The 23,633-nt window shown below is 34.9% G+C and overlaps 1 protein-coding gene across 4 annotated transcripts in view; it reads right to left on the bottom strand.

Annotated features, from left to right (window-relative positions):
• TLL1 (tolloid like 1) overlaps positions 1-23,633 on the bottom strand; it is a 261,296-nt gene that overhangs the window by 216,946 nt on the left and 20,717 nt on the right. For 2 of the 4 annotated variants that reach the window (XM_073805456.1, XM_073805457.1), the window contains exon 2: positions 4,176-4,281. The exons of the other annotated variants lie outside the window; for them this stretch is intronic. In XM_073805456.1, the coding sequence (XP_073661557.1) occupies positions 4,176-4,281 (106 nt within the window). The remainder of the gene's footprint in view (positions 1-4,175; positions 4,282-23,633) is intronic. 4 annotated transcript variants of the gene reach the window in all.

Below are 23,633 nucleotides of genomic sequence, written 5' to 3'. Positions count from 1 at the left end.
TAAGAGCAAATTGCCAATCACATTATTTCCAAATTTCATTTCTTCTGGGGTTTTAATATTCATGTTTTAAATACATTTAAGAGGAATATTACAGCTTTAAATATAAAGTTTTTAATTGCAAACCTTTCCCATCCAGCTTGCTATCTCCTGAGTAGGTCTTAAAACATGAATTCATATGTTAAGAAAAAGAGATAGATAGAGATAAAAAGATAACTGGATAGAAAAAACCTACACACACACACACACACACACACACACACACACACACACACACATAGAGGCACAATTTGATATCTTACTTCTATTGCAACCCACAGGTTCCCAAGTTATCTGAGAATCTGGGATGCTACCAAGACTGGCAAATCAAAATTACTGTCATCAAATCTTTGACCCATGATAGTATTCAAAATTTAATCTTTCATGTAAATTGCATTATTTTTCTACGCCAAGGCCTCACTGAATAGCATTGAAACAATTTTCTGATTTACTTTTCTAATAATTAATATCATATTACTATAGTTAAGATACTTAATTATATAATATGTTAAATAATACTTTGTTTAAAACTTTGAAAACTGACAGATAAAATGTTGATAATCTGCTAATTCCAAAAGTCAGCAGTTTCTGATTATTGACTAAGAGTGAAAACAAGTTTTTGCTGTATTTTGGGGTTTGATAATATATAAAGCATCATCATGTTTAGAGAAAATTTCCCATTTTTCCCATTGCTTGGAGGTAGGGCTACTGCATGTAATTGTAGTACTATTTATACATCTGTGACAGTTTCCAGGTGGCATACGGAGACCTAAACCTAGCCCAGTCTCAGTGCCAAGCCACACTTGAAAGGAAGAGTCTATTGGTGCAATTCTTCTGCTCAGAGAAGGCACTTTTTTTGGTAATTTATTCAAAGACAAATACAAGCTAGTTAACGATATTCCTACCTGAGAGACCGAGGTACACTACAGCAGCTTGAGAATCCCTCAAATGCAGAAAATCAGGCAGAGGAAGGAATGTCAATTGACCAGAGGTCGACTCTCAAAACCTGTACTGGTTACCAGATTCTAACCCTCAGAGAAGAGCAGCCTCTGTCTAAAGATCACATTCCAAATTTTCCAGTTTTTACACAGATATATTGTGAAAATCATAAGACAATGCTAACAAATAGCCCAAATTATTGAAGTAATGCTCTGTTTTTTTTTTAACTGTTTTGTCTTTGTCAATATCAGTTTCTTTATGTAACAGGGAAAATTTGAAAATTCACTGTGACACATTAATCTCCTTCGAGTTTATGGTGCCTATGATTGATATGTTTGAAGAAAATACTTGTGAGATGTGCCATTGTCCAGTGAGGACCTGTAAGTCTAAAGAAATCATTCTAAAATCCTGAAGTGGGAGAATTGAAAACAAGGAAGGAAAGGAAGCAGAAAGAGACAGAGGAAGAAAGGGAAGGAAAAGGATGCTTATAATAAATGAAGAAAAGGGAACAATGGAGAACCCAATTTTCCACCTCAGGGTAATTACAGAATGGTATACAATGTTCTTGCAAATATTGCACTTTTTAAACCACTTTTTCAATTGCAGGCTTCAAAAATAAACAACCAATAACAAAGAATCACAGAAGTATTTGATGCTAATAAGTTTAAATAGTTTCAAAACATATTCCTCTTAAGTTTATGATGTTTAAACTATGAATGCCAAGATAAATGAGTTCCTTACCTCCTGCTACCCATTCATTTTTGGTGTTTTTCTCCCTTCCGGTGTTCTTGGTGTGTGCTGTCCCCCAGGTTTCAGAACTCCAGTCAGCTCTCCTGAAATCAGCCCTGACAAGCCACAGCAACCCTGGTATAATGAGCTCTCTGTCCTTCTCTCATCCAACAGCCTTCCAGAACTCATCTCCAACAGAAAAATTCACCTTTGACTGCTATCCTGTTTATGCAATTCAGGTTTCTTTGTATTTCTTCTCAAACTCTGCTTACTTTCTTTTTATGCATTACTTTTCTGGTTCTGTCCTTCTTTGAGTTTTCATTCTAAACATGTGGTGAGATTCAATAAATTTTTCTTTAGTTGTAAATGGTAGTGACAGATACAATTAAAGAGTTTCAAACCACAGAACTGTCTCAGTTAATGCACGGCCATACACTCCTGTCAACACCGCCTGTGGTTTTGTTACTCACTGGGACCAAAGACTGCTCTCTTTTCTCTGGTCCACAGCTGAGAGCTCCACCTTGTTTCACTACAAAACACCAAGGGCAAGGTGTCCAAACTCTTTCTACAAAGCCTGCCAGGATGTCTATGTGATGTAATACCAACAAAGAGGGTCCACAAAATATAAAACGTAAGGTCAGGAGACAAGCAAGAAAGTCCTACCAACCTCGGAAAGTAGGGGAGTAGAAAGAAAACAGAGTGGAGAAAGGGAGAGAAGGAAGTGGAGAAGTTAGAGAGGGCAGGGGAGAGAGAGGAGGGAGGGCTGACAAAGGCAGCCTGATTCCAGTATATGCCGTGATAGCTAAGGCTGCTTTTTGTAAATATTTTGATGTTGTTACTCTATGTATTTCAGCCCACTATATATTAATTGCTGCGTTTCTTACTCTTTCTTTCACATCTTTAAAAATTCTTTAAAATTTTTAAATTCTTTTAGCCACACCATGCACCATGCAGGAGAGGATCTTAATTCCCCTACCAGGGATGGAACCCGCACCCCCTGCAGTGGAAGCATGGAGTCTTAACCACTGGACGACCAGGGAAGTCCCTTCTTACTCTTTTTAAATAAAAGTTATATAAGGAAGATGTCCTTCTCTAACGCTGCTGGATAAAATACCCAGATTATTTTAAATGTTTTGTTCTAAATCTTGCCCAAAAGATTAACAAATTTTCTACAGTCTGTTGCAGTTAACATAGTACTTTTACATATTTACTCTCATTTCATCCTCACAACAGCCTAGGAGGGTAGGCAGGGAAGGGAATCAGATCTGATACTCACAGAACTTAAATGACTCTCTTTTAAACTGATTATAGGAACCCTAAAATATACCTGGGGCTTTTTGCTTTAGGTACTTTCCAGTACTCATTATTTTAATATGTTATGGATTGGATTAAATGAAGGAAAATAGCAATATGTGAAACATTACTTTATATGATATAAGTTTAAACTTGTTTATCAGAGTTAGATGCAAGCCATTAGAAAAACAGAAACCAGTTAGAATCTTTACTTACTGTAGAACTTTGTTGTTCTTTCTATATAATGAAGTATTATAATTTTACACAAAAGTTCTAGAGTTCAACAGTACAAGAAAATTATCCTCTCATTATCTTCAAACACCATAACCTTGTCACTTATAAACAGTTAGAAGAAAACTGTTTGAAAAGATATTTAGATCCCCAGGACTTGATGAGAATAAATTTGATGGTATTATGATGTTTTCTATTATTTCATCACTTTCTCCTCTTCTATTCTTAATGAAAACTCCATCTTAATACAAGCATCATATTACAACTTCTTTATTTTGCCCCAAAGGAAAAATCCAACCCTAGTCTTGTGTAATTCATCACAAATGAACATTATTTCTACTATTTCTATTATCCATTTGTACACATCAAGTGTTTTCTGATACAATTTACGGAGCTGTTATCTTTGGGAATTCCTACATGGTTGACATTTCATGAAGTAACATCACTGAAAAGAAATAAATCTGTGCTAAGCAACAATGCTCAACAACAATGTCAAATTACAACAAAATTAAAACTTTTCTCAAAGATAGAAATCTTGCAGCTTTGCCCACTTATGCATTTATGAGTACATTTATGCTCATCTTTAAAGTCCACAAAAATTTTAAATTAGACTTTCTAAGTTTTCTCTAAGCTATCATTGATGGAAATTTTCAAAGTAACTCCAGTTTCCTTAAACTAATATTTAATGGAATTGAAAATATTGATGGGTAATCCTAAGGAAACAACAAATTGAACACATTATATCTTTGCACTGTGCTTTTCACCAGAGATACATAAGAATTAACACTTGAGAAATGCTTCTAAAGTTTCATTTTATGTCAAAGGCAAGATTTTGGGGTATGATGATGACAAACACCACACACTGGAAATAATCTTTTATATGGCAGACTTCATACAGACCTAAATCACTGAAGGGATTTAGCTGTCCCTGTTAGGAAGTCACTTACATTGATTCTGACCTCCCATCATGAGAAGTCCTGATGCTTCTTCTTGAACTTCAAGGGGTCGGGCAGCCCAGGCATTGCCCCAACACTGCTTAGAGCAGTGGTCAGTCTGGAAGTAAAGAAGCACAGTAGTATCCCAGAGTGAGTGTTTTAAACAAGGCCTTCAAGAGGCACTACCCTTGAATCCATGTTTGTCCACATGTCACTTGAGACTATAACATTATCCCGCCACAGCAAGAAATGGTGATGAAAACCTAGAATAAACTGTATTTTTCAAAAGGATATATCAAAAAAGGTTTATGAACAGATTTTCCACATTTTGATTCCTTTGGAAATTAGCTGTAATGGCATGACAATATTGTAACTCCATATTTAAAAAAATTCTGAAATACATAGAAGGCAAGTTAACTAGATAGTATATGAATAATATTGTTGTCTATAAATGAGAACAAAATCATAAGAATTAATATAAAATAATTTTACAATAGGTAAAATTACTTTAAATATTTATTTTTTATTATATGATCTTTAAACTTAATATATGACCCATAATTAAAACTAGTCTATTACACATATAGTACATTATCACAGAAAAAAGTTAAATATAATATAATAAATATGCAGTGCATAAAATTTAGAGTAGCCAACTAAAAGTGCACTGTACTTTCTCCTGGCCAGAAATAACTCTGTTTATGGAGCAGCTTGACCAATCAAGTTCAGGTATCTAGGGGCTAAGCCAATATCTTCACTCATTCCCCAGTGCTTCAGAAAATACAAATGTACGATACCCGTGAGGCTCATCCACCAAACAAGGCCTGACTACACATGATAATCTCTCCCAAGGGTTTTGAGGACCACACGAACTCATTAAGAAAAACACAGTCTGGAGTAACCAAAGGAAAGCAGTGTGGGAGAGTGGAAAAAGCACTGGTTTAAGAGGAGACCAAGATTCTTTTTTAATTCTGAAGGCAAATAGTCTGACTTCACCAAGATCTAGAGCACTTCTGTTTCCTTTCTAAATGTTGCCAAAAACCAAAAAACAAAAACAGATGGATGATTCTGACATTGACATCATGGTAGAATCACCAGGGGAGCTTCTGAAAACTAGGACTATTCAGGCCCTATTCCCAGAGATTCTAATTTAATGCATCTGGAGTATGGCATTAGTAATTTTTTAAAACCTCCTGAAATAAGGATTAAAAACCACTAATTTAGAATTCCAGATCTCAAAGCTTCCTCCCAACCTTCCAAATTTTATGATTCTGTACAGTGAGCTCATTTTGTCACCTTGAAAACTATAAAATATGATTAAAAAAAGAATTTGAGATGATACACAAAGAAAGCATTATACAACTACTGAACTACAGTACATAAAACTTTGACATTTGTTTCTCCTTCAAATGATATACTATTATCTTATATGTATATGTATGCTGGGGTGGATAAAATATATTTAATATTTTAGAATAAAATGTATTTGCTTTATTTATGTATATATCCCAGCTAACATTTTCATTAGTCTGAGTGGTGCCTACTACAATTAAGAATATCTTTATCCACTTAATATGAAAAAGTAGCATTTTTTTTTTTTTTTTTTTTTTTTTTTTGGGGTACGCGGGCCTCTCACTGTTGTGGCCTCTCCCGTTGCGGAGCACAGGCTCCGACGCTCAGGCTCAGCGGCCATGGCTGACGGGTCCAGCCGCTCCACGGCATGTGGGATCTTTCCTGAACCGGGGCACGAGCCCATGTCCCCTGTATCGGCAGGCGGACTCTCAACCACTGAGCCACCAGGGAAGCCCAAAAGTAGCATCTTTACATTGCAATTTTTTTAAAGTTACAGTAATGATTGAAATTTTAATTTCTCACCCTTTTAAAATTCTACATTCCTTACATTTTGAGTTGTACAAGTCTACAATTCTTACATTTTGAAATCTTTAGGGAGAAGACTAGAAAGCAGTAATCAACACTAAAATCTGAGAAATAAGAAAGAATCTCTTAAAGGAGAACAGAGTTAAGGAATAAATAAACCCAATCATAATGTGCTTTATAGATGACTCATGTTTCTGTATAAAGAACTGTAAGAATTACAGTGTGCATGTTTTATTGACGTGACAAGTGAAGTTGTAAATCCTATAAATATTCAGAAGCACAATCTCTTATGAAAGTAAATGTCAGCTATAAATAAAAAGTAAAATAAACAAAACAAAATATAAACATACAATGTTAAAACTAAAAGTCATTCACCAACAAATTCTAAGGTTACCATTAATAAAATTGTAATAATAGATTTTATTAAATACCCTGATCAGTAGGGTGTGATTATTATCCCTATTTTATACCCAAGGAAAAAGACTCAGAGAACTTGAGTAACTTTCCCAAGATCTCACACTTAGAAATGTCATAAGAATTAAACTTAAGGTAGTCTTGACTTCAGAGATTCTTACCCTCTAAATGTTCTAGAAGAGTATAAGACCAAGGAGAAGCCATTTTTTAGTAGTCCTTCATTATGACTTATACCAGTCAAACACCAGATGCAAAGCCATTTTTTTGTTTTCCCAAAAAAGACATTAAAAGAATCTATGTAAAGTTCATGGACCTTTTCTAAAGAAGTTGCCTTCACTGCTATAATTTAAAAGGAATACATTGATCAGGAAATGCCAGTTGTATTCATTTGTATGTGAATATAAAACTGAAATGGATAGTTGGTTCATAAATACCATAGAATATATAAATTCACAATTGATTCTAATGTACTAAACAAAAAGAAGCATGAAAACTGCCTCAATGCTACAAGCATGAAAAATAAAAAAGGAAGGAAAAGGATATTTTCCTGAAATTAAGAGTTTCAATAATACTATAGAATGCCTTTTTTCATCTTTGATAACACTCATGATTTTTCTGACACTTATATAAAGAAATCTTGGGGCAAATGATCAAATTTGAATGTAAAGACAAGCTGCCGAATGAGTTGTTTTGGTTCTAATTGCTGCTCTGACAATGAATTAATCTTCTTCTCCCTAAACTTCACTTTCCCCATTTTGAAAATGAGAGAGTTGAACTATATTGGTGAGTTTTATAAATGTACAGCAAAGTTGAAAAAAGCACACCTAAGATCTTCCATCTATATGCTACCATTAACAGACAACTATACTTTCTTCATTGTATATCCATCCTATATCTACCCATCAATCTACCTTATTTTTGGTGTGTTTCTAAGTAAATCACAGATATTAGTATATCTCCCCTTAAATACTTCAACATGTTCTAATTGAGATCATTAATTGTTTATAGTGTTTTACATAAAATTCAAATGTAATAAAACATACAAATGCATGCATCCAAACTCCTATCAAGTTATAAATTGTTCTCAAACTATTCCAAAAAAATTGAAGATGAAACACTCCCAAATTCATTTTATGGGGCCAGCATTACCCTCATACCAAAACCAGACAAAGACACTACAATAAGGAAAATTACAGGCCAATATCTTTGATGAATATTAATGCAAAAATCCTCAACAAAATATTAAGAAACTGAATCCAACAATACATATAAAGGATCATAGACCGTGATCGAGTGGAATTTATTCCAGGGATGCAAAGATGGTTCAATATTCACAATCAATCAGTGTGATACACCACATTAACAAAAGGTAGGATCAAAAATCACATGATCATCTCAATAGACACAGAAAAAAGCATTTGACAAAATTCAACACCCTTTTATGATAAAAAAAAGTTCATCAAAGTTGGTATCTCAACATTATAAAGGTCATTTATGACCAAATCACAGCTAACATCATACTCAGTGGTAAAAAGCTGAAAGTTTTCCTCTAAAATCAGGAACAAGACAAGGATGCCCACTCTCAGAATTTCTGTTTAACATAATATTAGAAGTCCTAGCCACAACAATCAGAAAAGAAAAAGAAATAAAAGGCATCCCAATTGGAAAGGAAGAAGTAAAACTGTCACTATTTTCAGATGACTTGATACTTTATGTAGAAAACCCTAAAGTCTCTCCACCAAAAAGATACTAGAACTAATAAATGAATTCAGAAAGGTTGCAGGATACAAGATTAATATACAGATATCTGTTGCTTTTCTATACACTAATAATGAATTATCAGAAAGAGAAAGCAAAAATAAAATCCTGTTTAAAATCACATCAACAGAATAAAATTCCTAGGAATAAACTTAGCCAATGAGGTGAAAGACATATTCTGAAAACCATAAAACATTGATGAAGGAAATTGAAGATGATACAAAGAAATGTAAAGATATTCCTGCTCTTGGATTGGAAGAATTAATATTTTTAAAATGGTTATACTACTTAAAGCAATCTATGATTTAATTCAATCCCTATCGAAATGCCCATGATATTTTTCACAGAACTAGAACAAATAATCCCAAAAGAACAATAAAAGACCCTGAATTGCCAAAGCAACCTTGAGGACAAAAAGAACAAAGTTGGAGGTATAACCCTCCCAGACTTCAGACTATACTCCAAATCTACAGGAATCATAAAAGCATGGTGTTGGCACAAAAACAGACACATAGATCAAGGGAACAGAATAAAGAGGCCAGAAAATAAATTCATACACTTACGGTCAATTAATCTATGACCAAGAGGCAAGAATATACAATGGAGAAAAGACAGTCTCTTCAATAAGTGATGCTGGGAAAACTGGAAAAAAGCCACACATAAAAGAATGAAATTAGAACATTTCCTCACACCGTATACAAAAAAACTCAAAATGTATTAAAGACCTGAGACCATAAATCTCCTAGAAGAAAACATAGGCAGAACTCTTTGACATATATCATAGCAATATTTTTTTAAGATTTGTCTCTTAAAGCAAAATAAATAAAAGCAAAAATAAACAAATGGGACCTAATTAAACTTAAAAGCTTTTGCACAGCAAAGAAAACCATTGACAAAACAAAAAGACAACCTACTGAATGGGAGAAAATATTTGGAAATGATATGTCTGAGAAAGAGTTAATATCCAAAATCTATAAACAGCTCATATAGCTCAATATCAAACAAAGCAAACAACCTAATTAAAAATGGGCAGAAGACCTGAATAGACATTTTTTTCCAAAGAAGTTATACAGATGGTCAACAGGCACATGAAAAGATGCTCAACATAGCTAATCATCAGAAAAATGCAAATCAAAACCACAATGAGATATCACCTCACTCCTGTGAAAATGGCTATTATCAATAAGTCTACAGGGCTTCCCTGGTGGCGCAGTGGTTGACAGTCTGCCTGCCGATGCAGGGGACATGGGTTCGTACCCTGGTCCGGGAAGATCCCACATGCCGTGGAGCGGCTGGGCCCGTGAGCCATGGCCACTGAGCCTGCGCATCTGGAGCCTGTGCTCTGCAACAGGAGAGGCCACAACAGTGAGAGGCCTGAGTACCACCAAAAAAAAAAAAAAAAAGTCTACAAATACCAAAAGTTCAAAAGGATGTGGAGAAAAGGGAACCTTAGGACACTATTGTTGGAAATGTACATTTGTGCAGCCACTATGAGAAACAATATGGAGGTTCCTCAAAAAAATAAAAATAGAACTACCATATGATCCAGCAATTCCACTGCTGGGTATATATCTGACAAAAAGGAAAATACTAATTCAAAACGATATGTGCATCCCAATATTCATAGCAGCATTATTTCCAATAGCCAAGATATGGAAGCAACCTAAGTGTCCATGAAGAAATGAATGGATATATATACTATATATATAGTATATAGATATGGTATATATATATATATATATATATATATATATATATAGATATAGATATAGATATAAATATAATATTACTTAATCATAAAAAAGAATGGAATTCTGCTATTTGCAATAATGTGGACAGTCCTAGAGAGTATTATGCTTGATGAAATAAGTCAGACAGAGAAAAACAAATACTCTATGTTATCACTTATATGTGGAATCTTAAAACAAAAGAATGTATGTAACAAAAGAGAAACAGACTCACAGATATAGAAAACAAACCAGTGGTTACCAATGTGGAGAAGGAAGTGAGGAGGGGCAAGATAGGAGTAGGGGATTAAGAGGTACAAACTATTATGTATAAAATAAATAAGCAACAGGGATACACTGTATAGCACAAGGAATTATAGCCACTATCTTGTAATAACTTTAAATGGAGTACAATCTATAAAAATATTGAATCACTATGTTGTACACATGAAACTAATATATTATAAAACAACTATATTCAATAAAAAATAAAAGATATAAAATACTATACAAGCAAGTTTTTCAGTTTGTTTTCTAAATAAGAGAAGCCAAGCTGTGAAACAGGTAAAAGTAGAGTGTCTCTATTAGAAATAAGTCAAAGTGAAGATCTTAACCCTCAGAGGGTCCCTCTGTCCTGCTCCAGTGTTTCAAGAGCTTGGGGCTCCTTAAAGGGAAGAAAATCATCCCAACAGATGCCAAGATACCTTCCAGCTCAGCACGGCCAATGCCTCTGACTGCAGATGAAAATATTTAAACCACTCTGACATTCTCTGCCTTTCACTAAGCATCTCAATGCTTGAAAGTTTCACTGGTAAATTGTAATTGATTTAATTGTTTATTGTGCTTAAGGCAATCCTGTATTTGCATTTCAGATATTCATCTTTTAAAAATTATTCTAAATGGCAATTAATATTTTTCCACACTAGGGCCAAGCTCTAATAATAAACTGAAATGCACCTTCATACATGCTGGCAAGTTCGCAAATACAATACTAATTTGAGTAGGTATTTACACTGACAAGTGGAGTTTTCTATACATGGAGGATTAAAGTCCTACTGAGATCAGTCAGTCTACACCTCTTTGTCTCACTCATTTTCGACCTGAACACAATGTGCTCCTTTAGAATAAACCAACGACCTCCAGGAAGATATGCCCCTCCCCCTTGTGTAACTTTAGGTGAGTCTCCCAGACTCCCTGGGCCTCAGTTTTCTAGTTGGTAATATTGATTTGAGAGGGGGGTACTAAATACTCCTCAGCATTAATAACCTCAATCATATGACTAGTTAACACAAAAAGTCACTTCGAAAGAGCCAGTTTTAATCAGTATCTTATACTTTTTTGAGCACAGGTCTTTTCCCTCCTTAGATAGGTTTATTCCTAGGTATTTTATTCTTTTTGTTGCAGTGGTAAATGGGATTGTTTCCTTGATTTCTCTTTCTTATCTTTCATTGTTAGTGTATAGGAATGCAAGAGATTTCTGTGCATTAATTTTGTATCCTGCAACTTTACTAAATTCATTGATTAGCTCTAGTAGTTTTCTGGTGGCATCCTTAGGATTTTCCATGTATAGTATCATGTCATCTGCAAACAGTGACAATTTTACTTCTTCTTTACCAATTTAGATTACTTTTATTTCTTTGTCTTCTCTGATTGCCATGGCTAGGACTTCCAAAACTATGTTGAATAATAGTGGCAAGAGTGGACATCCTTGTCTTTTTCCTGATCTTAGAGGAAATGCTTTCAGTTTTTCACCATTGAGAATGATGTTTGTTGTGGGTTTGTCATATTGGCCTTTATTACATTGAGGTAGGTTCCATCTATCTCCACTTTCTGGAGAGTTTTTATCATAAATGGGTGTTGAATTTTGTCAAAAGCTTTTTCTTATCTATTGAGATGATCATATAGTTTTTATTATTTAATTTGTTAATATTGTATGTCACATTAATTTGTATATATTGAAGAACCCTTGCATCCCTGGGAAAAATCTCACTTGATCATAATGTATGATGCTTTTAATGTGTTGTTGGATTCTGTTTGCTAGTATTTTGTTGAGGATTTCTGTATCTATGTTCATCAGTGATATTGGTCTGTAATTTTCTGTTTTTGTGATATCTTTTTCTGGTTTTGGTATCAAGGTGATGGTGGCCTCATAGAATGAGTTTTGGAGTGTTGTGTCCTCTGCAATTTTTTGGAAGAGTTTGAGAGGAATAGGTGTTAACTCTTCTCTATATGTTTGATAGCATTCACCTGTGACACCATCTGGTCCTGGACTTTTGTTTGTTGGAAGATTTTAAATTACAGTTTCAAATTCATTACTTGTGTTTCATCTGTTTAAATTTTCTATTTCTTCCTGGTTCAGTCTTGGAAGGTTGTACTTTTCTAAGAATGTGTCCATTTCTTCCAGGTTGTCCATTTTACTGGCATATAGTAGTCTCTCATGATTCTTTTTATTTCTGCGGTGTCAGTTGTGATTTCTCCTTTTTCATTTCTAATTTTACTGATTTGAATCCTCTCCTTTTTTTCTTGATGAGTCTGGCTAAAGGTTTATCAGTTTTGTTCATCTTCTCAAAGAACCACCTTTTAGTTTCATTTATTTTTGCTATTGTTATCTTCGTTTCTACTTCATTTATTTCTGCTCTAATTTTTATGAGTTCTTTCCTTCTACTAACTTTGGGTTTTGTTTGCTCTTCTTTCTCTAGTTGATTTAGGTGTAAGGTTAGGTTGTTTATTTGAGATTTTTCTTGTTTCTAGAGGTAGGATTGAATTGGTATAAACTTCCCTCTTAGGACTGCTTTTGCTGCATCCATAGGTTTTGGGTCGTTGCGTTTTCATTGTCACTTGTTTCTATGTATTTTTTAAATTTCCTTTTTAATTTCTTCAGTGATCTCTTGGTTATTTATTAGCTTATTGTTTAGCCTCCATGTCTTTGTGTTTTTTACAGTTTTTTTCCTGTAATGGATTTCCAACCTCATAGTGTTGTGCTCAGAAAAGATGCTTGATATGATTTCATTTTTCTTAAATTTACCAAGGCTTGATTTGTGACCCAAGATGTGATCTATCCTAGAGAATGTTCTGTGTTCACTTGAGAAGAAATGACAGAGACAGATGGAAAGATATACCATGTTCTTTGATTGGAAGAATCAATATTGTGAAGATGACTATATTACCCAAAGCAATCTACAGATTCAATGCAATCTCTATCAAATTACCAATGGCATTTTTCACAGAATTAAAACAAAAAATTTTACAATTTATATGGAAACACAAAAGAGCCCAAATAGCCAAAGCCATCTTGAGAAAGAAAAATGGAGCTGGAGGAATCAGGGTCCCTGACTTCAGACTATACTACAAAGCTACAGTCATCAAGACAGTATGGTATTGGCACAAAAACAGAAATATAGATCAATGGAACAGGATAGAAAGCCCAAGGATAAACCCACGCACTTATGGTCACCTAATCTATGACAAAGGATGCAAGAACATATAATGGAGAAAAGACAGTCTCTTCAATAAGTGGTGCTGGGAAAACTGGTCAGCTACTTGTAAAAGAATGAACTTAAAACACTCCCTAACATCATACACAAAAATAAACTCAAAATGGATTGAAAACCATTTTGGTTTTACACTATAAGACAAGACACTCTAAAACTCTTAGAGGAAAACACAGGCAGGACACTCCATGACATAAATCACAGCAAGATCCTTTTTGACCCACCTCCTAGAGAAATGGAAATAAAAACAAAAGTAAACAAATGGGACCTAATTAAACTCAAAAGCTTTTCCACAGCAAAGAAAACCATAAATGAGACAAAAAAGACAATCCTCAGAATGGGAGAAAGTATTTGCAAACAAAGCAACTGACAAGGGATTAATATCTAATATATACAAACAGCTCATGCAGCTGAATACCAAAAACAAACAAACAAACAACACAATCAAAAAATGGGTGGAAGGCCTCAATAGACATTGCTCCAAAGAAGACATAGAGACAGCCAAGAGGCACATGAAAAGATGCTCAGCATCACTAATTATTAGAGAAATGCAGATTAAAACTACAATGAGGTGTCACCTCACACCACTCAGAATGGTCATCATGAAAAAATCTACAAACAATAAATGCTAGAGAGGGTGTGGAGAAAAGGGAGCCCTCTTGCACTGTTGGTGGGAATGTAAGTTGATATAGCCACTATGGAGAACAGTATGGAGGTTCCCTAAAAAACTAAAAATAGAACTACCATATGACTGAGCAATCCCACTACTGGTCATATGCCCAGAGAAAACCATAATTCAAAAAGACACATGCACCCCAATGTTCATTGCAGCACTATTTACAATAGCCAGGACCTGGAAACAACCTAAATGTCCATCGACAGAGGAATTGATAAGGAAGATGTGGTACATATATACAACAGAATATTAGTGATAAAAAGGAATGAAATTAGGTCATTTGTAGAGATGTGGATGGACCTAGAGTCTGTCATACAGAGCAAAGTAAGTCAGAAAGAGAAAAACAAATATTGTATATTAATGCATATATGAGGGATCTAGAAATATGGTACAGATGAACCTTTTTGCAGGGCAGGAATAGAAATGCAAAGGTAGAGAGCAGACATTTGGACATGGAGGGTTATGGGATAAACTGGGAGATTGGGATTGAGGTATATACACTGCCATGTATAAAACAGATAGCTATTTGGAACCTGCTGTACAGTGCAGGGAGCTCAGTTCAGTGCTCTGTGGGGACCTAGATGGGAGGTGGGAAGGAGGTCCAAGAGCAAGAGGATATATGTACCCGTATAGCTGATTCACTTCATTGTACAGCAGAAACTAACACAAAATTGTAAAGCAACTATACCCCAATTGAAAGAAAGAAAGAGAAAGAAGAAAGAAAGAAAGAGAGAAAGAAAGAGAGAGAGAGAGAAAGAAAGAAAAAGAAAGAAAGAGAGAGAGAAAAAAGAGACATCTTAATGCAGGCAATTAAGTACCTGGCAAAAGAAAAAAAAGAAAGAAAGAAAGAAAGAAAGGATAGCCTGTAGTTCATCACATCACACCATCCCCTAAACTCTCAATCCTAACCAGGAGCTTTATCTCCAACTGTAGAGACTGTTCTCAACAGTCCTGTCTGAAAAGCTGGCCCTTATTTCGCTGACATATCTTATTTCCTTTTTGTTTCTCAGATCTTCTTTAAAAGGCAGTTCCAGTTTGGGCTATTGTTATTGAACATGTTTCCTAGAACCCGCTTACGCAGTGTTCATCTGTATGAAAGGGGGCTGGTCTAGGATGAGCTGCCCTTCCCTCTGTGCTTCTAGGCATTATGTTCTAGCCACACTGTTAACCATCAATATTGCCTATGACACTGGTGATATAAAAAGATACACTCCAAGGTAAACTCAGGTAACCAGAATTAGTTGAATGGGTATAAAATTCTGATAGGAATAGTTTAAAATGATCATATTCATTGCTCAGGACTATTGAGAGACAATTCTCCAAAGGTCTCTTGTGGGTATATCTTGTGGTAAGTACTGATGTCCTTCGTTCTAGACTACCTTTTCAAGGAATTTTTACAGAGAACAGTCTAGACAGATAGGGCAGTGGGCAGATTTATTTTCTGAGCAGTATAGCATCTCTTTCCAGGGCAGAGTTTGGAGAGGCTTGGCTGCAGCCCATTTGAGGTCCCTGATTGCGACTCTGCTCCTCCACGTTAGCGCCAACTACTCGACCCTTCCACAGCACCCCCGAGGGACCTGGGGTGCGTAAAGAACTCCCACAAATGTGAAGTCCATACTGTTTGCTTTACTAGGTGTTGTTTTTCTCAGAAACAAAAGCTTCTGCCATCATCTGTGAAACTGTGGCCGGCTAACCCCTCAGCCTGCAAGTAGTTTGCAGGAATCTCAGACCTTCACAGTTTTTCACAAGGGCATCATCACTGTCTGTGCTGTCATCCCGTGCATCCTTCTGTTCCAACTGAGGGGTCACCAAGTCTCTCCTCAGGTAACACTGAAATGGCTTGAACATCAAGCCTTCAATAACTCTCCAGAAGTCAGAGAGAACTCCATGAGTTTGAATAGCAGTACAAATTGCATTTCATGGAATCAAAAATTATAAATGTTTATTCAGATAAGAAAATCTGAAGAAAAATCATGAATAAGTTCAAGACTTCTCCAAATCTGCATAAATACATTTGTTTACTAGAGCCTGCTGTTCTCTGGGGCAGCAATGGAAAAACAAACCTACAAACATTTTACACGTGGTATAAAATAAAAGCCATACACAAAATACTATCAAGTGAAGATAACGAACATAAAAAAACAAACATTCCTGAAAAGAGTTTAAACATCATTTCTTGTTGGTGCTATAAGCAACTAAAAATGATGAAGAAGGAGAGAATCATGGAGATTTAATGCATTAACTTCTTATAGCTTTGGAACTTCCCTAGTGTACGCTGTAAATAATTAGAAACTGAAATATAAGTGTTTTACATAGTACTTCAGTTTAAGTGGTACTATGAGACAGCTGTTATTTTGCACAACTGCAAATTAAGGGTAAGATGCAGAAGAGAAAACTCAATAATATGGAATTCTGTTTTGGAACACAGTATTAACATATTTTCAACTAGACTTCCATGCTTAAGCAGGACTGGCTTTGCCCTGAATTTCTCAGGTGAATAAATTATATATCTTTTTTTTGCTTTAATCAGTTCTTTGTAATTAAGCCATAGTTCAAAAAGTAATCTGCATATGCTGCCTCAGAGAGAAAAGTAACATGACGTGCCAAACAAGAACACTCAGCTCTGTAAAGGCTCTTTTCAGACAACGAAAATAGACAATAGACAGCAAAATGCAGACAGAAACTGCGTTTGTCTCTAGTACCTAATAAGATTGTTTGCATTTAGTAGACATTTTTTAAACATTCACTAAGTAAATTAACCTAAATAGGTTTACTTTCATTGAATATTTTAATTACAAAAACCTTGTACTAAAAGGGATTTAAAAAATCAGTGATCTGGACTTGTTATTCAACTAAGAAAAATATCCATTGGAAAATTGGCTGAAATCTCTTATTTCAAAAACTGTTTGGAATAAACATGTAATAATCTCACAGCTTATATGGTATTATGATGATTTTTAAAGAAAAATTTGCTTGTAAACTCCAATGCATATAGTGTTTTATGTTTCAATAAAGAGGGTAAAAGAGAAAAAGGATTTAACCTAAAAGATTTTGTTTTTATTTTTTGGTAAAATGAGCACCTCTATAGGGAATATGATTCTAAAAATAATTTCTATTTTTAGAACTATTTTTCTAATCTCCAGAAAAATGCTTACACACCATTTTCCTGGAGATTAGAATGTCTTCTTATTATAATTCTCAAATACAAAGTTTCTAACCAAGGTGCCACGACAGAATGATAGCTAATTATTTAACTTCCCATATCTGGTGAAGAAAGATCATTGAACCAGGAGAAAACTGGCATGGACACCTGTTTCAGGTAAAGATATCACATGGGCAGGAATTCCCTGTTTGGCTATGCATGAAAGCAATTCTTTTCAATATAGATTTCCAGCTCTCAACTCAAGCAACTGATTTAGCACTTCTGATATGTACTTTGGAATCTGTAATTTAAACATTTCTTTGGGTGATTCTGATGCTCTGATAGGTCTGAGAGCTGTTCACATAGGTCATAGAAACTGAGCAGGAAAACAGAATAGTAGACAAACCAAATCGTTTTGGAATGAGAATTAGGAAGTTGCAGAGAAGTGGGTCAGACCTGGGAGTGCTCTATGTCCAAGAGTTAAGAGAGAAATGAAGTCACAGACTCATGCTGGAGATCTGAGTAAGACAGTGTATTAGGACCGGGAAGACAGTCAGCTGGATGTGTGGGTCTGTAGGCTGTTGAAGGGGGCAAGCAGTGCTGCCAACATAAAGTCTATTATCTAATGCTCTGAATTCAGAGATGATATCATTTTAAAGAAAACCTTTAACTTTTCTGTAGAAAAAATAAATACTGTCACATTAAACAGACATAAATTTGAAGGGATTTGTGTTTCAGAAACACAAATTAAAGGGGCAGTGCAATTTATGTCTGAAGAATGAGGGTAGAGTTATAAAATGTTAGGCACAGGAAAGAGATGTGAGCAGTTAACTGAGTTAACTTGAAAAATTAACTTGAAAGAAAGCGGGTTCAGAAATGAGGTACTTGACAAAAACCGAGCTAACTGGTTTTCCCACTCTGTAAACTAAAATAAATCATTACTTCTCCACGTCAAGGAAGGTGTACACCCCCTAAAAAACTGAGATCAGACTGTTTCATGGTTAAGCTTTCAGGTGTAGGACTCAGGCTTGGGTTTCGTCACTTAGCAGCTGTGTGACCATGGGCATGTCAGTTAATCTTGATAAGCCCCAATGTCCTCATATGTAAAATTAGATGACAGGTGATAATAACAGCAACTATTTCAAGTGATTATTATGGTTATATGAAATAATGTATTGTTTTACTAAATAACTTAGTATAGATCCACATTACAAGTTCAGCATTTTGGTGAACCACAGCATTTTGGTTACCCGATTTTCATGAATATATTAGTTCAGTTTCTTTTTTATCTAGTAGTGAGGAAAAGGCCCCAGATGTTAACATTTGTGCTCTCCATAGGACCCCAGGATGCTAGAGCTGGAATTGGTTTTGGGGGCTCTAGTCAAACTCCCTCATTTTACAGGAGAAACTTAGAGATCAAATGGGTATGAACTACCTCTTTCTACTGATGTCTAGAAATTGCTGAATTGAATTTTGTCTTACAGTATTTTACCATTTTTATTTTTGATGAAACTTAAATAATATGTGTTCATTGTAAATTAATCAAACAACACTATAGAGGAAATTGTCTCCTTTTGCTTTGCCCTTCCAAGCTCTATCTTCTCCGCAGAAGTAACTCCTTGATAGGTGTGTCCTCCCAGACCTTTTTAATGTGCCCACAAATCCTTTCCTACATGAAAGTCAGGCCCTCAGCAACATACAGAACTCTCAGAAATTAGTTTCAAGGCTTCCAGAAAGTTAAACAGCCAGGACTGGTCTCCAAATTTCCTGATTCTCAGTCTAGTGCTTTTTCACCACACCATGATTCTTTGTATCCTTGTAGATCATCTCGCTTTGTTCTAAATGTTCTTCTGTTATCATCAATCACTTTTCTCTACTTTGCTCTGGTCTCTAATTGGTTCCTTCTTATAAAACACATCACTCTAGAAAATTAGCAGCATAGGCTATAATAGGTATTGAAAATTGACTTGACTTTAATAACCAAGAAAAGTGCTATTATTAACTGTAAAACTACAAGCAACTCATCTTCTCTGATACCAGTTTCCTCATGTTAAAAATGAATAATAGGGAGTCATTATTCCTATTATTTACTTCTTACTCTGTTATTATGACAACTAAATAAACATTGCTTCATACAATAAATAAAAATATTTAATCAATACAGTGTTTAAGGATGAACTTTCCTTGAAGTATTCATTGCCTAACATTATCATTAGGCCCATAGCATGGTCTAGAAAAAAATTTCTCCATGTCATTCTTAAGTTACAGATCAACATGCCTTTAGAGCTCTTCCCACATCCAGCAGCCTCTTTTTTGTTTTTATTATTATTATTCCAAAGCAACTGCATTAGTCTCAAGCCCCATACTGGTTCCTTCTTATCTCCAAGAACTCAGAATGCTGGAGCACCCTAGAACTAAGTTCTCAGACCTCTTATCTACAATCATTCCTCTAGTGATGTCACTCAATCTCACCACTATAAACACTATACACATTCTGATGGCTTCCAAATTCCTATCTCCAGCCTAGACTTTCCACTGAACTCCAGACTCAAGTGTTGCAACTGCCCATTTGACACCACCATTTGGATGTGTAATTGGCATCTTTATTCCACAAGTGCAAACATCTAAAACTCAACTCTGACCTGCTCATCTCTCAGTGTTCCCCATAATTGTATTCTTCTAGTTGCTCAAGTTTTAAGCTTTGGAATCATTTTTGACTCTCTCTTCCTCTCAAAACCCCAGGCATCCAGTTGGCTCTATATTCAAAATGAATCTAAACACTTCCCTCCAACCTAATTACTAATACCCTGGTCTGTGCCACAATCATGTCTGTCCTACAATGGTCCACTCATCTTCTCTTTCCCTGCTCCCACTTCAAATCTATTCTCAGGTATTTAAGGAGCTTCAGAATCTAGACCCTCTCTGCCTCCCAGCCTAATTTCCAACCTCCTTTCCCTGAATCCCAGGCAGACTGACTCTAGCTTTGTGCTTTCCACTCTTCTCTTTAAGGGGTAGTACAATACAGAACTTAAGAGGATTCAGAGCTGGAAGACCTGGGTGTGAATAGTACTTCCACCACATACCAGCTGTGTACACAGAAGCCACTGAACCCCTCTTGGTTTCAAATTACTTTAAAAATTAGAATAACAATACTACTTGTTCTATTAAGTTGCTACAAAATCAGATTAGATATAAAAAAGCATTTAAAAAATTAAGTGCTATAGAAATATTTAGTATTCTTATAATCTAATCCTTCCTATCTACCTAAAACCCAGTTCCACCTTTTTGTAAAGCAGTGCAAAGGTGAACTAGTAAAAGAGTATCTCTTCCTTTTCAAGTCCTATAAGATTGTTTGTGGCAAAGATTTGTTATCTTCCATATCAACTTATATATATATATATAATATATTTTATACTTTCCTGAACAAGTATTTCAATATTTTAATGCTGTTTAACTTATCACAAGTTTATAGTGTCTTATGTGAAGTTGACCTTACTTCTGCATTTTTTTATTACGATCATCTGTATACTTTTTTCTACTACTCCCTACCAGACTATAGTCTCTTTGCAGGATATGACACTCTCCACAAAATACTCTTTAATTCCTCATATATTCCGCAGGTACCTACTAAAAGGAAATGAACACGTTTTTGTGGCTGTTTGATACGATAAACAGGAATTGCTTTAACACCTCATGATGAAAAAAACTCATGCTTTGCATATTGAAAGAACTATTATGGCCCTAGAGTCCAAAAATGGATTAAGCTGTGGCATAATGTTTTTTTAATAAAAACATAACTCTAAACTCTGGTCACAAGCATAATCTCCATAAGGAGAAACAGTTACCAAATTGTACGCTTATAATTTTTAAACTTTTTTGAGGCCACTGTGTCAAAAATCCAAACTCAAGTAGCTTCAAGAAAAATAAGCAAGTTGTCAGAATCTCTCGAACCTGTTTCGTTTCACAAGTTTTAGTTGCAAAAATTACTGGAATAAATGTTTACTGATTTCTGTACTACACTGATGCAGAAGATATAAAACAGGTTTAAAGAAAACTCAAAGTTAGGAAACTAAATTTTGGAAATGATTTTGATTTCTCTGTGAAACAGTTCCACGGATATGACACTGAATCAGAAAGACAAAATCGAGAAATGAAGAAGCTGATAAAAGGAGCCTGAGTCTACTGTCCTGTAAAATTACTGTACTGAGATACAGGCCTAATTCAAAAAAGTAACTTACAATTTTTTAAAAATTGGCTCCTCTCACAATTATTCTTTCATGAATAAGCCTGAAGAAACTGCAGTAATTAATCCAGAACTAATTAAATATCTCTTATCTTCTTTCTTATAATTAAAATAATTCCCTGATTTTCACCTAAATTGGCTGGCTGTCCACCATAAATTCACCATGTATTCCACATGCTCAGTTTTTTAAAAATTCTGTATTTCCTTTATTTTTTCAATTGGAGCAGCAGTATGAGACAAGCTGTTAAAAGCCCAGACTTTGGAGTCAAGCCACCTTTGTTCAAATCCTGGCCCTACTACTTATTAGCTTTGTGACTAAGGACAAATTACTTAACCACTCTGTGCCTCAGTTTCCTCAGTTAAATAAGTATTGTAAGAGAACCTACTTCATATGATTTTTAAGTATATTAGAATTAATATTTTAATTAATATATTAAAATAAACTGGCACGTAGTAAGTTCTGTGTTTGCTGCTATTAATTTTAATTAACTATAGGAGTCTGCAAACATTTTCTTAAAGAGAGTAAATAATTTAGGTTTGCAAGAAGGCTTGCGACTCTAGTGGTTGCAACTACTCAATTCCACAGTCGTAGCGTGAAAGCAGCCATAGACAAGATGTAAAAGAAATGGCTGTGTTCCAATAAAACCTTTTTTTAATAAAACTTTTATTTACAAAAACAAGTCAGCAGTTTTCTGATTCCTGGACCATAATGTTCAGAAAACTGCTCCTATCCTAGAAATGAGCTGTGGCATTATTATTCTAAAAACACAAGCAGAATTATTCTTAGACTATAACATGGGTACCTGCCTCACTGGACATCTGTGGGATCTCTCATTGGTGAGCGACTGAGGAATGAGTCATAAAAGCAACTGATGATGCTTTTAGAAAACAGATTAGGAATCATAAAATTGGTTTTAACACATTTAGATACTATCTTCATTTCAGCTCCTAATCCTAAACGTTTCTAATATTTATCACTCATAATTATTCCATGACTCCTTCAAAGTTGTATTTGATGCTAATTTTAACCAACTCTCACCTCTATAAAGTAGGTGTGTGCGTGTTTAATCTAGGGAGGGAGGGGGTGCAAGCAGTGTTTGCCAGTGAACAGGAAGACAACTGGGAGAAGATGACAAGGTGGATATGGCCCAGAAGATAAGAACTAAATGGAGTATGGAAAGTCACATTAAACAGGAGAATTTAGTACATCAAATCCTTTGTGAAATCAGACACATAATATAGGGCAGAAGGAAAGTTTTAAATAATGAAAGAGAAAGTCTTCATTTAGCAATGCAGTTACCATTTCCCATGCTTTTTATTCTTTTGAGTATATTCAGATCTTCATCTCTTGTCATTTGCCATCTACTTGGAGGACTTATATTTTCATCCAGTTTTATTGAGGTACAATTGACATATAGCACTATATAAGTTTAAGGTGTGCAGCATAATGATTTGACTTACATCATAAAATGTTTATCACAATATGAACATCCATCATCTCATATAGATACAAAATTAAATAGAAAAAATATATTTTTCCTTGTGATGAGACCTTTCTTAACTCTCTTAACAACTTTCATATATAATATACAGCAGTATTAATTATACTTACCTTGTTGTACATTACATTCCTAGTACTTATTTATGTTCTAACTGGAAATTTGTACTCTTTTTTTTTTTCTCTCTTGTGTCTCGTTTATTCTCCTAAGTATAATGTTTGTGGAATCCATCCACATTGTTGTATGCATTGTGGGGCATTTCTTCTTATCTATGTGTAGTATCGAATCATGTGAATATACTACAATTTATCTTTCTTTTGTTAATGGCATTTGTTTTGTTTCCAGTTTGAACTATTACAAATAGTGCTTTTATGAAATGAATGTTATTGTACACGCCTTTTGGTAAACCTATATAAGCATTTGTGTTGGGCACATACCTAGGAGTAGGATTGCTGAGTTGTGGGGTGTGTGTATGGTCACCCTCAGTAGATATTGCTAAGTGGGTTACAAAGTGATTATATCTTATCAGCATTGTATGAGAATTTCAGTGGCTCCACATTCTCCCATTCAGTATTGGCTTTTTCTTTTTAGTCCTTCTAGTAAGTGTGGGTTTACTTCATATTTTCTTGACTACTAATGACA

Source organism: Tursiops truncatus, chromosome 5 (genome assembly GCF_011762595.2).
Source record: "Tursiops truncatus isolate mTurTru1 chromosome 5, mTurTru1.mat.Y, whole genome shotgun sequence".
In the NCBI taxonomy this organism is placed as follows: Eukaryota; Metazoa; Chordata; class Mammalia; order Artiodactyla; family Delphinidae; genus Tursiops; species Tursiops truncatus.
Note: the sequence above shows the minus strand (reverse complement) of the source record. Positions and strands in the feature narration are given on the sequence as shown.